We start from the raw sequence: 14,941 nt of genomic DNA on the forward strand, positions 1-14,941 counted from the left end.
GGTCAGACTGGGAATGGAAAAGCAGATCTCAAAGCCAAGGCTTTGCCTCCAGAACCAGGATCTTAGCCCAAAACACATATGCATGAGCACAAGCTGAAAGAATGACAGAGGAACATGCACGAAAGCTTCTTTCTTCTTCCCTTTAAATAACTGAGATGTCCCCCATAGCCAGTCCTAACTCCGCTCCACTCCACTCGAACAGTTCCTGTATAACTCTGAGTTTCGTCCTGTTTCCTGAATGGAAGACTGTCTTGTCTCTATGCAGGTATCAAAGGCCTTCCTCCAGCTTTGCTTTCATTCTCGTTTCCTGTGGTCTCTCAGCAGCACCTCATTTATTTGTGCAGAAATTATTAATGTAACAAGGCCCAGCCTGATGTAGAATCAGTTTGGACCCCTGTGATCATTTCACATTCCGGTGGCACAAAGCAGGAATGATGATGGGTGTCCTCGACCTTTCTCCCTGCTTGGATGACTACGTCAATTACAAAAAATAGTAAAGAGATGTATGACCACCGTCAGTCATGGTGCAACAGCATGGGACTGCGAGTGACTACTTAAGTGAGATATAAAAGCTTTAAGATATGTGCCAAGTCTTGTACCACACAGATATGTGAAGACCTCTGTGACATTTTGCTTTTTAACTTAAAGAAACATTTGGAAGCCTGGGAAATAATGCAGAATGCTGCAGATTTTCTGTTAGAGAATCAGAGTTCTTACGGTAAATGTTTTGATCCCTATTTTGGTTACCAACTAGTTTGGGGGGTGCATATGTGAATGTATTAAAATTAATCATAACTATTTTATTATTAGGCCCAGGCTACCCTCCAGGAGCATGACATCTAGAAAGGCATACAATCAGATAAAGCAGCAAGTACCAGATGGCATAATTAACATAATGAGCATTAGTCAAAATTATACAGCTGTTTATGATTTATATATTTAGTGTTTGTCTCCTCCACTAGGCAGTTAACTCCATGAGAGCAGGACCATGTTTCTTTTGTTGCTCTACCGTAACAAATGACACATTTTAGAAGCTCAATGAGTATTTTTAAATGAATGAATGAGTCATTCATTCTACATTTAAGAGAAGGAGCCAAAATATTGGGGAGGTTTAGATCATGAACGGTTTGGTCACACAAAGTTACTGAAAGAAATTATCATACTGTCATAGATGTGTTATGTTATCTTTCTCATGTTTTGAACGTTTATGTTAAATGGATTCCACTAGGTTTCCTGAGCATCTCCTATGCACATGGCCCTGCAGTATGTCCTCCTACCCAGCTTACCCAATAACATTGGACTCTGTAATGTACTGCCAGCCAAAGTCCATTTTCTACATAATGAATATGAAATTTTCACTCTTAAGTCTTGAAACTATAAGGTCTTATTTTCATTTCAGAGTATTTGAACATAGACCTACTGACCTAAGAAACTGCACCTAAACCAATTATCATTGAACACTGCATAATGGCCCTCCTTCTGTTTGTTGGAAGATCATCAAAATTTAGCTTCTTACCAACAGCAGTCCAAGTTACCATGAAGTTTACTACAGGAACGTTAATGATGATCATTAAAAATAGTCATGTAGTCAAAGTTTTCAAATGAAGAAGTACATGTCATTCTTCAAACAGAGTATCATAAGTCTGCTCCATTCCTAAAGTAGGTTCTTCTACATTAGTGGATGATATTACTTTCATACAGAATTAATAAGCTTCCAATCAGTCTCATAAAGTTAAGTGACTTGTTGCTTGTATCTGGGGAGAATGGAAATTTAAAAATCAATAGCGAAAACAACAAAGAAAATCTTTGACTGTAACTTTAGTTATAGGAGTTGATGGGATTTAAAAGCTCTTGTAACTGGAATGAAACCCATGGACTAGAAAACAGATTATTTTCTTTTTTTCTTTAGACAATGAGGTATAATTTTATGCATGATCAGTTCTATCATGTAGTTGACATATTTGCTCCAATGGGTGAGATAAATTCATTGTGTTAATGTCTCAAAATTGTATGGCAACTACTATCTTTACATTTTGTTTTTCAAAGATCATGAACGCTTTTGAAAGTGATAACTTCCTTCTTTCCTATTGTCTATTACTAGTTACGGTGTGATAATTGAATCACCAGTGAAAGGGATAGTTCAGTTATATTACTATTACATGAAGAAGGGATGTGTGCAAGTTTGCAGAGTGGCATCTTGAAAACCTCTTGAAATTCTTCTTTGCCTCCTCTCTGTAATTAATTGTGAGGAGAATAAAAGATTTAAGGGAATAGTGAATGCAAGAATGTTTCTTGACAATTTACCCAAAATTTAAAAATACCTGCAGGGGAAGTGAATTGCGTAGGTTTCAACAATCATCCGCTTTTATCTTAACTACGTATCAGGAAGCATCTATGTGGCCACTGCCTGAATGTAGGTATGTCAGGCTAAATCAGGCAAATTGATACGCAGTCAAGTTCAATGATCATTTTTTATCGGAGTATTACTTTATTTCTAACAGGATAATTACATGGGTTTATTTAAACTAACAATTGATTATGTGCCATAATACCATTGTCAACTAAAATCTGATGAACTTAGTGATTTCTTTCTTATTTTAAATCTCTTTGATATTTGCTTAAGATAGCATGTGTGCAGAATATATCCTGCTGGGAAATCTCTATCAGATGATGATTTTGTATGTTGTCTGAAAGTATTTTTAAACTGTAGAGAATATATACTGCTAAGAAAACTTCATCACTTGTAAGAGTGTCTGGAAGCTATTTTCTGTGTTGTCTGACAGGTTGGGTTTTTTTTTTTGTTTTTTTTCTAACTAAAATAGCTAACAAAATTAAATGTAACAAGAAGAAAAGTACCAGTTTTAAAGGTACAGATTGCCCATATGAGACTGTTATTTGGATTTCAACCAAGATTAAACTAGCTAATTAAACAGAGGGAAATCATCTAAAGCATTAGTAGAGAGCCGAAATTAAAATGTATCTGTTTATTGGATTGTTTTGACAGGATTCCTTTGGTTGCAAGTGACAGAACCACAACTGAACTGCCTGCATCAGAGAAGTAACTACTGTCCTAGGGAACTGGGAGGTCTGAGTGTGATTTGTTCTGAGGCGTAGCTCAGGGCTATATATATGTTCAGTGCTCTCGGAAGCACTTGGTCTTTCTTATATCACTTCTCTGCCCTTGTCTGGATGCAAAGTCTGCTTTTCTTTCTCTGGGGTTGTAATGTGCAAAATGCGAGTCTGTAGCCAAAGGGAACCATTTTTGGCTACCATGAGCGAGATCATGCCTGTGAATGAAACTAATCTGGAGTAAATCATTTATAACAAAATATACTAATTGGCCAGACAGTGGTTTATATTCCCATTTAGGAAAGGTGAGGCTCATGTGGAATAAAAGGAAAAGAAACATTTTTTTTTACCATCTTAATCATTTTTAAGGGTACAGTTCAGTGATGTCAACTATATGCACCTTGTTGTGCAACAGATCTCTAGAACTTTATCATCTTGCAAAACTGAAACTCTATACCCAGTGAACAGTTCATTTCCCCTGTACCCCAGCCACTGGAAATTACTTTTTGTTTCTATCAGTTTGACTGCTTTAGACATCTCATGTAAGTGGAATCATACAGTATTTGTCTTTTTGTGACTGACTTAGTATAATGTCCTCAAGGTTCATCTGTGTTGTGGCATGACACAGGGTTTCAGAAAGAAGACATTTTATGTTTTTTGTTACTTTAAAGGGATATCCAAGAACACAAATGCCCTTGGACAACTTAAATTCATAAAACAAGCATAAAGAAAGCTTATGGGGCTGAAAGTAATGGGAAAATGCACCACTAACTTAAAATTATTCAAAGTCATTCAAAACACTGGGTTTATGAAGGAAAAAAGGCAAAATTCACATCTGCAGCTTTGGATCAAAAGTTTTTAATATGTGCTTCTTTTAAGTATACTTTGGGGGTGATTTATGAGACAGTATTTTATTTTAATTTTTGCATATAATTTTTAATTAAGCCTTTTATTTTGAGACAATTATTGATTCACGTATAGCTGCTAAAAAGTAATGCAAGGAAATCCCATGTGTCTTTTTTTTTTTTTTTAGTGACTTTTTTTTTAACTTCTTTTAACATTTCTTTTGCGGGGGGTAGGTAATTAGGTTTATTTATTTATTTATTTTTGAGGAGGTACCGGGCATTGAATCCTGGACCTCATGCATGCTAAGCACACACTGTACCACTGAGCTGTACCCTCTCCAAATCCCATGTATCTTCTAACCAGTTTCCCACAGTGGCAAAATCTTCCAAAACTGTAGTGAAATATCCCAAGTAGGATGTTGATGTTAATATATTCCACTGATCTTGTTTCGATTTCCCAGGTTTTGCTTATGTTTACTTGTGTGTGTGTAGGCACCCATACGTGCAGTTTCATGCAGTTTTATCACATGCGTATGGTGAATTTTTAAAGTAGATTATATATGGCTATTTCCAAGATGCTATTATTTTTATGAATTTTAGCAGTAAAATATGTAATACTCTTAATTTTGTGTGACAAACCTGAAGAAGGGCGTCTTATCATACTTAAACTAGATTTTTGCTTTCAATTACCTTATTCAAGCTATAACATTTTTCATTGTCTCTGTAATTATAGAATGATATGTGTACATTTGTTTTTCCCAAACTTATTTCTTCTCCTTAATACTTAGAATTAGGTACTGATTTCATTGTGTCATTATTGTCAGAGAAGTAAGACATGGTTTAAGAACTTACTGTTAATATTTGAAGACAGTAATTGAGGAAAATAATAGTGGTATTCTAAACATTCGCTGTTTTGCTTAGAACCTTTATATTTACTGGTCTTATAAAATAACAGATCATTAGGCATTTGCATTAAGGGCAGTGAGATTCTCCATTTAGTTATGTAGAATTGCATAATTAAATCAGAATAAAATAAATGTTAATATCTGTAAGGCAAATTACCCAACCCTTAAGTACATAGTCACCATTGTATTTTACACCTCTTTAATGATTTATTATTTCCTTGTTCACTTTCATAAAATTATTCTAATTTATAGAGTCTATATGTCCTTCAAACAAGAATATCTTCTTTTCCTAAATCCTCCTTAATCTTACATACAGGAAGAGATTCAAAGAGGATTTTCTAAGATAGAGAATTATTTCTTTTTAGGAAAAATGAAGTGGCGCAGTGGGAACAAAAGAGCTTGCCCTAAATTGAAATAATTTCTTCATATAAATACATGAAGGAAATTTTCTCCTTCATAGAGAAAAATTAACGCAATTAGTTTTTTAATAGAGAACACAAATGATGTTCCAGCTTTCCAGTAATGGCCTGGCCTCTTATTTCTCCTCTGTTTCAACAGAGACCTCATAAAAACAATTCAGTCTCTTAGTTTTTAGATGATGATCTGAAGTCAAATGACAGCTGTACTGAGAATATTTGAATTATTTTCTAAGGAAAACTTAATCAAGGCCATTCTCAATTACGCATTCATTCAATACCGACACTAATGATAGCAGTAGTGAAAACAAGTAACAGCAATGACAATACTAACAGGTAACTCTTACTATCTTTTACTAATAGCAGCTACTCTGTACCACGTACTTTCCTAAGTCCTGAATTGTGCCTCTCTAATCCGTTAGAACTCTTTATTTCTATTCCATTTTTTAGCTTTCTTAATCATCTTTCATGTCCCTTACTGAGCTTCCCACAGTGTTTATTCTTTATTTTCCTTACGGTTTTTTTCATGCCTGTTAATAGTCTATTTTGTTTTCTTTATTTCTTAGTTCTGTGAACCAACATTTCATCTTACTGTCACACCTCTGAGATTTGCTGTTTCTACTCTATTGTTTTCCAAGATAAAGGAAAATGCTTTACATTTTTAGAACAGTTGCTAATGTTTACCTCAGTTTAATGGCTTCTTTGGGGGGAGGGACGCTGGTTTTTGTCTAGTCTTTTTTTTTCTTACAGAAACTTTGTGTTAATGCTGTACTGTTGCCCTTTTTTAGAAAACATACTGATCTCTGGAAGAACTCCTTTTCCCTGAACAAGCCCTTCACCCTGTAGATGCATTCAGGCAGACATGTTTGCTACAGTGGTGGGCTTGCTGATTTCTGCAAAGAAAAGGTGTTGGTCTCCCTGCTGCCTCAGATTAAACCTGCTTCACGAAGACCTGGCTGAACTGTTTAATACTTTACTTCTGTAGCTCTGTCTCTTCTACTTACCTTCTACTTCCTCGGAAACAAAATCCTTCCATCAGAAGGATTGTTCTGCCAGCCCATGTCACCTCAGTTCCTGCACCCACAGCTGTATCCAGAGAGTAGGTTTTATGCCCTTTATTGTCAGGCTGTCTGTTTTTCTGGTTATTTCTGAGGTCTGCTGTCTTTGAACCCTTTTGCCACTGACAGTGTTCTGCTTGGTCTTTTGTCTCCGTTCGCTTCCTGATGATCCTGCTCAAACGTGTCAGCTTTTGGAAATCCTACCCGTACTGTGGTGACTATATATTGTTCTGATCTCCTCATTTTTAAAGCTGGAGTTTACTGGATTTTATTTTTAACGTTCCCAATGTCTTTTCAAAAATAGCCTTATTTACACTCTGTAAAAGTCTTCCCTCCTAAGTACCTAGTTAAATAGCAGTAAATTTATGTAGTTGTGCAGCCATTAGCACAATCTAGCTTTGCAGGGCTCCGGAAGTTACCCTGTGCCTGTTTGCACTCAGCTCCTTAGTATTTCTTTCAGGATTTTAATTGCTAAAATGAAGTCCTTTATTTACATAGCTATGATCATTTCAGAAACTGTCTTTGCTATGTTTTCATTATTAATGAATCTAAAAAGGAAATGGAAGTTTAATGTTATAGAAGATTAATAATTACATATGACTAAATCTTGCCTTTTATTCTTCTACTCTGATTTTCATAATAAATTTATCTATAACTTCTCAGGTAATTTCCTTCTCAGAGGATGGGATTTTGAGTGATACACTTAAAACACTGGGGTCAGTCAGGACACACTGATGTTAATTGCTGCTGTGATTCTGTTAATGTGAAATGATTTTCCCTTTCAGTCTAAGGCTCTGGAGGTACCATGAAATCGATTGAAAATTCTGAAAGGAGAGGAAGCCCTGAATTATTTCAAACAAGCTAATATAATTTTAAAAGCATATTTTAAACTTTTTCTTAAAACAGTTTTGCTACATTCAGAATTTAGTGCAGTAAGTGATAAAATTAACTGCTTGTTCTAGTATTAGTCATAATCTCATTACTGTCGGTAGACCCTTGGTTAAATTACTTAACCCTCTCGAATCTTGGTTTCCTGAAACCCCCACAATAATTTATCTTCATTGTAATAAAATGTTAAGGACTTTTGTTAGGAGGAGGTACCTCAGTGGCATATTAGATACATTGAAGCCCTGAATGTATGTATAACTCAAGCATTTCCAAAAATGAACAAAGATGAAGCAAGCCAACTAGACAGTGCCACACTCATCTTCTGAAAACTACATTCTTCCATCTGTCCTGTATAGCTTGGACTTCCCTAAACATAAAAGTAGAAAATTTGGATATACTCTCTGCTTCTTAATGGCAGATATGGCATAAATTCAAGATGGTCTCATCAATACTATACTACCTAGAGTATGTATAAACGTGCTATTTCTAAGGATTGCCCCCTCACTGTCTTTATCTGCTGTAATATTGCTATGAAGGAATATGCTAGAAAAATAAGCACTATGTTGGTGGATTGGGTTGTAATGATGTGAATGATGCAAGTTAGTTAAACATTTTAATACTCAGATAACAAAATGCCTATAACAGAATGTCACATTTATCAAGTTGTACAGTATTAATCACTTTAATATCATTAAAGGAGCTAGGTAACTCTGCAGTCTGCCTCTGAGCAATGTTTCCTATTTAATTTAGCATGTTCTCTTCTCTTAGTAATGCAAAGTAGGCCTTAAGAAAAGTTTCAGAAAGCCACTACTTACTAGAGGCGGTATAAGTTAGTATTCTACATGCCATCAGAATTCTTTTTATCTTGTTGCATAAAAAAAAATCCATGGAAAATAACATGAAGTAAAATATTGAAGTAATTTCAGGCAAAAATAATAATAATACTACAAAAAAGGAGATCTAATAGGCCACTGAAAATTATGGATTTAATTTGATTTAACATCGATCAGAGTTTCAAATAATAATTGGAATGTGATTTCAGAAAAAAAAATACTGGATGCAGCTGAACTACTATGTCTTGGCTCAAGTCCAAAATCCGTCTTGAAATATCTACTGTTATATTCTTCAGAGTCAGATGATGTTGACTTAAGAAATCTGTCTGAGTATAGAATAAGAACCAGGTGAAATAGTGGCAATAAAGAAGTTGCCATGGTATTAGCCTCATTCCTTTTACGTCACCTTTGGTAGGAGAACTGCTCTGATAGTCATATTCTTGCTTTCCCTACATGTCCAGACACATTTATATACATATATATCAGAAAACCCTACCTAGTGCTATATGCACGTGTATACATATTTTTAAAATAAAACTAGAACTAGGTAGATGTAGAATAGATAAACAAGATTATACTGTATAGCACAGGGAAATATATACAAGATCTTGTGGTAGCTCACAGCGAAAAAGAATGCGACAATGAATATATGTATGTTCATGTATAACTGAAAAATTGTGCTCGACGCTGGAAATTGACACAACATTGTAAACTGACTATCACTCAATAAAAAAATAAATAAAGTCTTATTATTTGGAGTATAACAAATATATCTTAAGTAACAGTTCAATAAATGTTCACAGATTGAATGCATATGTGTAACAATGACCTAGATCAACCAATAGAACATCACCAGCACTCCAGAAACCCCACCTCCTTTCTTGTTATTTTAATGGCTATTGTAACAGCCAACAACATAGTTTAGCTTTACCTGTTTCTGAATTTCACATGAATAGAATCATACAAAACGTGTTCTTTTATATGTGGCTTTTTTCACTTGTTTGTGAGATTTGTCCACATTCTTGGGACTAGTAGCATTTCTTGTTTAGTTCATCTATCTATTCCTTGAGTTCTTTTTGAAAGGGAGGGATTGTATCTTCCTCAATTTATTTGTTTTGTCTATAATTTTTCCTTGCTTTGGATGTGTATTCTTAAGTTTGCAGCGCTCCTTTCCTCCTGTTCATCAGTTTATTTGCACATATATGTCTCATGCTGCACCTGCTGCTGCTGACTCTCCTCCCCCTCCTCTTCCTCCACCTCCTCCTCCTCCTCCATTGGTCATTTTCTTGAATGGGTGTGATGGAGGTGTCTTCATTAACTGGCAGAGTAGTCAGCCGACAGTTTGAAGTGTGATCTCATTTTTGTTTCTGCCTGAGGTGGTGAGCTTTGTCTAAGTTAGCAGAGAGCCTGTTTGGCTGATAAGGATGTCAAGCAGGTCTAGTTTTGGATACCAGTCTTTTAGGTAAGCAGTATAGATCAAGAGCAATAGTTTTTACCTTACCAAGAACTTCTCTGTATAGATGGTCTATCAGAATGCTAAATAAAATGTAGGTCTCCTCTGGGGCTGATACTGCCATTCCAAGCAAAAAGACATTGGACTTACTCCTCAGGGTGAACCCCAATTTTGAAAAATCCATGTTCTACCCATTCTGCCTTATCCTCACAATGATTATGGGGTTATGGATAGACAGTTCTTGTTTTCTTTGATATTTCGGGTTGATTTGAGAATGAATAGATGAAAGAAAGCATGAAAAGATGTTTTACTTAAAAATAGATAGCTGAAAGTTAGTTTGCAGTATTTGCATATTAATTGACAGGAGGTGAATTTGCAGTGTTACAGCATACAGATCTGACATTTTAAATATTTTAATTTCTTTTAAATATAAATTTCACAAGGCATTTTTGTTTTGTCATACCATATAAATAATTTTTATTAAATATTTTCATTTAAATAATATTTTCATTTATTACTTATTTTCTTTTTGAATTTATTCTAACATCTTGATTTCCTTCTACTCTTCAGATGCAGCAACTGTTCCATGAAAATTATGAACACAATCGGAAGGGTTATATACAAGACCTTCACAACAGCAAAATCCACGCAGCCATAACACTTCATCCAAACAAAAGGCCTGCCTACCAATACAGGCTTCATAATTACATGCTCAGCCGCAAAATTTCTGAACTTCGCTACCGCACCATCCAGCTCCACCGGGAGAGCGCTCTGATGAGCAAGCTCAGTAATAGTGAAGTGAGCAAAGAGGACCAGCAGCTGGGAGTGATGCCTTCTTTCAACCACTTCCAGCCTCGGGAGAGAGATGAAGTGATAGAATGGGAGTTCCTGACAGGGAAGCTCCTCTACTCAGCCTCTGAGAACCAGCCTCCTCGACAGAGCATCAACAGCATCCTGAGGACAGCGCTGGATGATACCGTCCTGCAGGTGATGGAGATGATCAATGAGAATGCTAAGAGCAGAGGACGGCTCATTGACTTCAAGGAAATCCAGTATGGCTACCGCAGGGTTGATCCCATGCATGGAGTGGAGTACATTTTGGATTTGCTCCTCTTATACAAAAGGCACAAGGGGAGGAAACTGACTGTGCCAGTGAGACGTCATGCCTATCTTCAGCAGTTGTTCAGCAAGCCTTTCTTCAGAGAAACTGAAGAGCTAGATGTCAACAGTCTTGTAGAGAGTATTAACAGTGACACTCAGTCATTCTCCTTTATCTCTAATTCTTTAAAGATACTGTCTTCTTTTCAAGGTGCCAAAGAAATGGGAGGGCACAATGAAAAGAAAATACACATTCTTGTTCCTCTCATTGGAAGGTATGACATTTTCTCAAGATTCATGGAGAACTTTGAGAACACTTGTCTTATCCCAAACCAGAATGTAAAGCTGGTCATCATTCTTTTCAGTAAGGATTCTGGCCAAGATTCCAACAAGCATATTGAGCTGATTCAAGAATATCAAAACAAGTACCCTAAAGCAGAAATGACCCTGATCCCCATGGAGGGGGAGTTTTCCAGAGGTCTGGGTCTTGAAATGGGATCTTCCCAGTTTGACAATGATACTTTGCTGCTATTTTGTGATGTTGACTTGATCTTCAGAGGAGACTTTCTCCAACGATGTAGAGACAATACAGTTCAGGGACAGCAGGTGTACTACCCCATCATCTTTAGCCAGTATGACCCAAAGGTAACCAATGGGGGAAATCCTCCCACTGATGATGACTTTGTCTTCTCAAAGAAGACTGGATTTTGGAGAGACTATGGATATGGAATTACCTGTATTTATAAAAGTGATCTTCTGGGTGCAGGTGGATTTGATACCTCAATACAAGGCTGGGGACTGGAAGATGTAGATCTCTACAATAAAGTTATTCTGTCTGGCTTAAGGCCCTTCAGAAGTCAAGAAGTAGGAGTGGTGCATATTTTCCATCCAGTTCATTGTGACCCTAACTTGGACCCTAAGCAGTATAAGATGTGCTTGGGATCCAAGGCAAGTACTTTTGCCTCAGCCATGCAACTGGCTGAACTGTGGTTGGAAAAACATTTGGGTGTCAGGTACAATCGAACTCTCTCCTGACAGTCTGGGCAACACATCATATTGCCTTTTTCAAGGGGAGTTTACCTCATTGTTGGTTTTGTTATTTTTATTTGATTATTGTTATTTTTATTATTATAATTATTATTGTTATAATTTTATTTTGTTGTCCTGGTCTTAAACGACTCTTGGTTGTCTTCCAAAGGGTGTTTGTTGACCTCAAACAAGAAGAGTCTGCAGTTCACTGATATTTCAGATTTCTACTGAAGTCAATATATGTATAGCTTTTATATATCTTTATTTGAGATTGAGTTAAATTGTGGCAATCAAATGACTTTTGAAGCTCATTCATCACGAGAGACAGCTTAGAAGAATGTTTTCTTGGGGCTTAAAGATGCAATATCGACTTTTCTTTTGTTTGTCAAATTCAATGTGATACGAATATTTACTGGTGAAAGGTACCACAAAAGTGCTTTATGCTTCCTATGGGGAAGGGACTCTGTAACATAAACTTGAGTTTTGTAATTTATACAAGGACTTAAATATATAGACAATAATTTTCTTCATCTTTAGGATTTTTAAAGTAAATGAACACTTATGATTGTATGTTTATTTTTTAAAAAAAGTTTTAAAAATTGAGGAGTTTTGTTCCACAAGCAACCGGTACTGGCTACCCTGGTCTTCTGACAATTATGTACTCCTCAGAACTGTCTGCTATAAATGCGAATGAACTTTATTTTCTCAAGGAAATATGATTTAATTAAATATTCATGTACATTTTAGAAGCTTTATGAGACAATGTCCTTCATTTGCTGGCAAGAAGATAATGACAGAACCTGGTTATTTATAATAAAACACAGGTATAACAGTATTCTTTTTCAAAAACACTGAAATATTTGTGTTGTTTCCTTTCAGTCGTAGTTGATGTGTTTCTTAATGGTCATCGTCGCCAAAAGGTGCTTGCTACACAGGCTAGGAAAATAAATAAGAGATTATGGGCATGATATCTGTATCATTGTGCTTTAAGTCCTAACCTTCATAAGTGATTAAAATGAACAGTTTTTAAAATTTAATAATTTACATTCCAGGGTAAGTATTCCTCCTTGATCTCATCAGCTTTGTGATCAAACTGAACCAAGAACTGGTCAGAAATGGCCTTTAATGTGGGTTGGTAGATGGCTCAAAGATACAAAAGTAAATGGGGAAATTATAAATATAATGTAAATATTCTTATATTTATAATATAACATAAGTATATAATTAATTTTACAATTATAATTTTGTAGTTTATAGAACACATGGGAAAGTCATTTAGTTTCATGCATCATTCTTTCTTAGAACTGAGTCAATGCTGTCTAGTTTGTAGAAAAACATAACCTCATTAAAGAAATGTAAGAAAAAATTAAAATCTGTGCAAAAAGATCTTTAGAAGTCATATTTTTAAAATTTCATTTTGTAAATAGGTAACCCATTTGCACAGTTCCAAAATCAAGCAAAAATTTTAAATGTCTTCCGCTGTCAGCTTCACTACCTGTTCACCAAGATCTGCCTTCAACCACACATATCTGCCATTTTAGGTGTATGTATGTTTGTGTGCATGTCTTTCTAAAGTTTCAGAAGCAAAAAAGACATGTTTTATTTTTTCACCCTTTATACACAAAATGTAGCATATCATACATAGTGTTCTACACTTTGATTTTCTTTTTTCACACAAGAACACTAATATTTGCATCACAATTGATTTGAAAGCAATTACTGTGCTTTGTTACCATTGTCTGGAACTGACTGCCAAGAGGCCATATAGCATTTGCCTTAGTAATGAGAGTTCCTTACAGGGTAGCAATCTCTTCTAGTGAAGACATTTTGGGCGCTTCAAAAAAAATAACATTGCTTAACATTGTGTCAAATGTCATGGCACTTTCCTTGACTATAACATATCTTAATAATGCAAGATTCATCAGAAAGGAATTAATGGCACTTTTAGATGTTAAAAATCTTGACAGGGCCAACGATTCAGAATTGATCTTTGCTCTAAAATTGTCCCCGGCCTTCACAAGCCCTGACTTTAACAGCTTATTTTCCTATGTTTTGTTTCTTAGCTCTTTTGTGGGTTTTATCTTCCTGTACAGTAAATATATTAACATTCAGTAAAGGCAGTCATTTGGGAAGAGCTATTACTAAATAATAATTATTAATGATTTTATTAATGAAGAAAAGAAATCAAGGTCTGTTCTTTTCTTTAACTTAGGCAACTGAAACAGCAGAGAGTTTTACTGAAGAATTGATGCAGAGGCCTCGTTTAAAACACCCCAAGTCTTACAGGGTCATGAGGCACCTGCCCAGGGATGAAGTGGCATTCTCCACTGTATTGATGAAATTATGCTGATGAAACACAGGAATGCGGAGAGCTCATTTGAACTTAATTACACACATGCACCCTATACTGAAATTAATATAAGTGCATTAAATTCTATTTTATAATTTTGCATTAAGTTTTCCTATGATTTTTTTTCAGGTACTGTGATAGTTCTTGACTGAAATGTATTGGAGTTATACTAGTGAAACTGAATGTTTTTCCATCCGTGTAATATCTGTTACTTAAAATCCCATGATTCAAGGGCAACGCAATGTGAATGCAGCCTGAAGCACAATATTGTACGGTATTGGCATTACCTTATTTGGATAGCTATGGATGTTCTATTTAAATACCACCCCGAGAGCAATTCCATCAACCTTCAACATCATCGTATCGATCGTCTTCTGGGCACTCAACACAACACTGCATTTTACTTATATTGTCCTTTTAAGTGTAATCCTCATAACAGCTCTCAGAATACTGATACTATTTTCTTCATTCAACCGACATGGAATCTGAGATCGTGAGTGATTAAGTAACTTGTCGTGAGTTCACATAGTTGCCATGCTGTAGAGCTGAGATTTCTGTTACTTGCTGTCTTCCCATGCTAACCCACGGCTTCTTAATTGTTGGGGTGACATAGGAGACAATGAGGGCACAGAGGTCCAGCTGACTACATGACCATGTTCCATCCACCATTCAGTTTGCTTCTGCTGTATGCTGGTTCTGGACAGAGATAAGTTTGCTGATCTTGTGCTCAGTTAGAGCCTCTCGAGGCTTTGAATCTCAGTCTTCCCCTACTATGCTGGCTCCCTCTGGGTAGCACTGTGTTGGAGAAGGGTTTCTTCTGTTTCCTTGCTCACAAGCTTTTGGACCTCACAGCAGGAAAAATGCTCAGGGTTCCTGATGCCAGCAACAGCCCCTCTTTATGGGCTCAGCCAGCTGAGTGCAGAACTGTCCACAGTGAAACAACCATATAGTTGCCTGACTGTTTATGTTACTTTACTCTTACAGACTTAGCCTGAGG

The 14,941-nt window shown here is 36.0% G+C and overlaps 1 protein-coding gene across 2 annotated transcripts in view; it reads left to right on the forward strand.

The window, feature by feature from the left end:
- The window catches only part of CHSY3 (chondroitin sulfate synthase 3), a 236,492-nt gene extending 224,152 nt beyond the window's left edge, over positions 1-12,340 (forward strand). For both annotated transcript variants that reach the window (XM_032476645.1, XM_006184100.3), the window contains one exon: positions 10,038-12,340. In XM_032476645.1, coding sequence (XP_032332536.1) covers positions 10,038-11,600 — 1,563 coding nt within the window. In that variant the 3' untranslated portion in view covers positions 11,601-12,340. The remainder of the gene's footprint in view (positions 1-10,037) is intronic.
- Positions 12,341-14,941: the final 2,601 nt, after the last annotated feature.

Source organism: Camelus ferus, chromosome 3 (assembly GCF_009834535.1).
Source record: "Camelus ferus isolate YT-003-E chromosome 3, BCGSAC_Cfer_1.0, whole genome shotgun sequence".
NCBI classification, from domain to species: Eukaryota; Metazoa; Chordata; class Mammalia; order Artiodactyla; family Camelidae; genus Camelus; species Camelus ferus.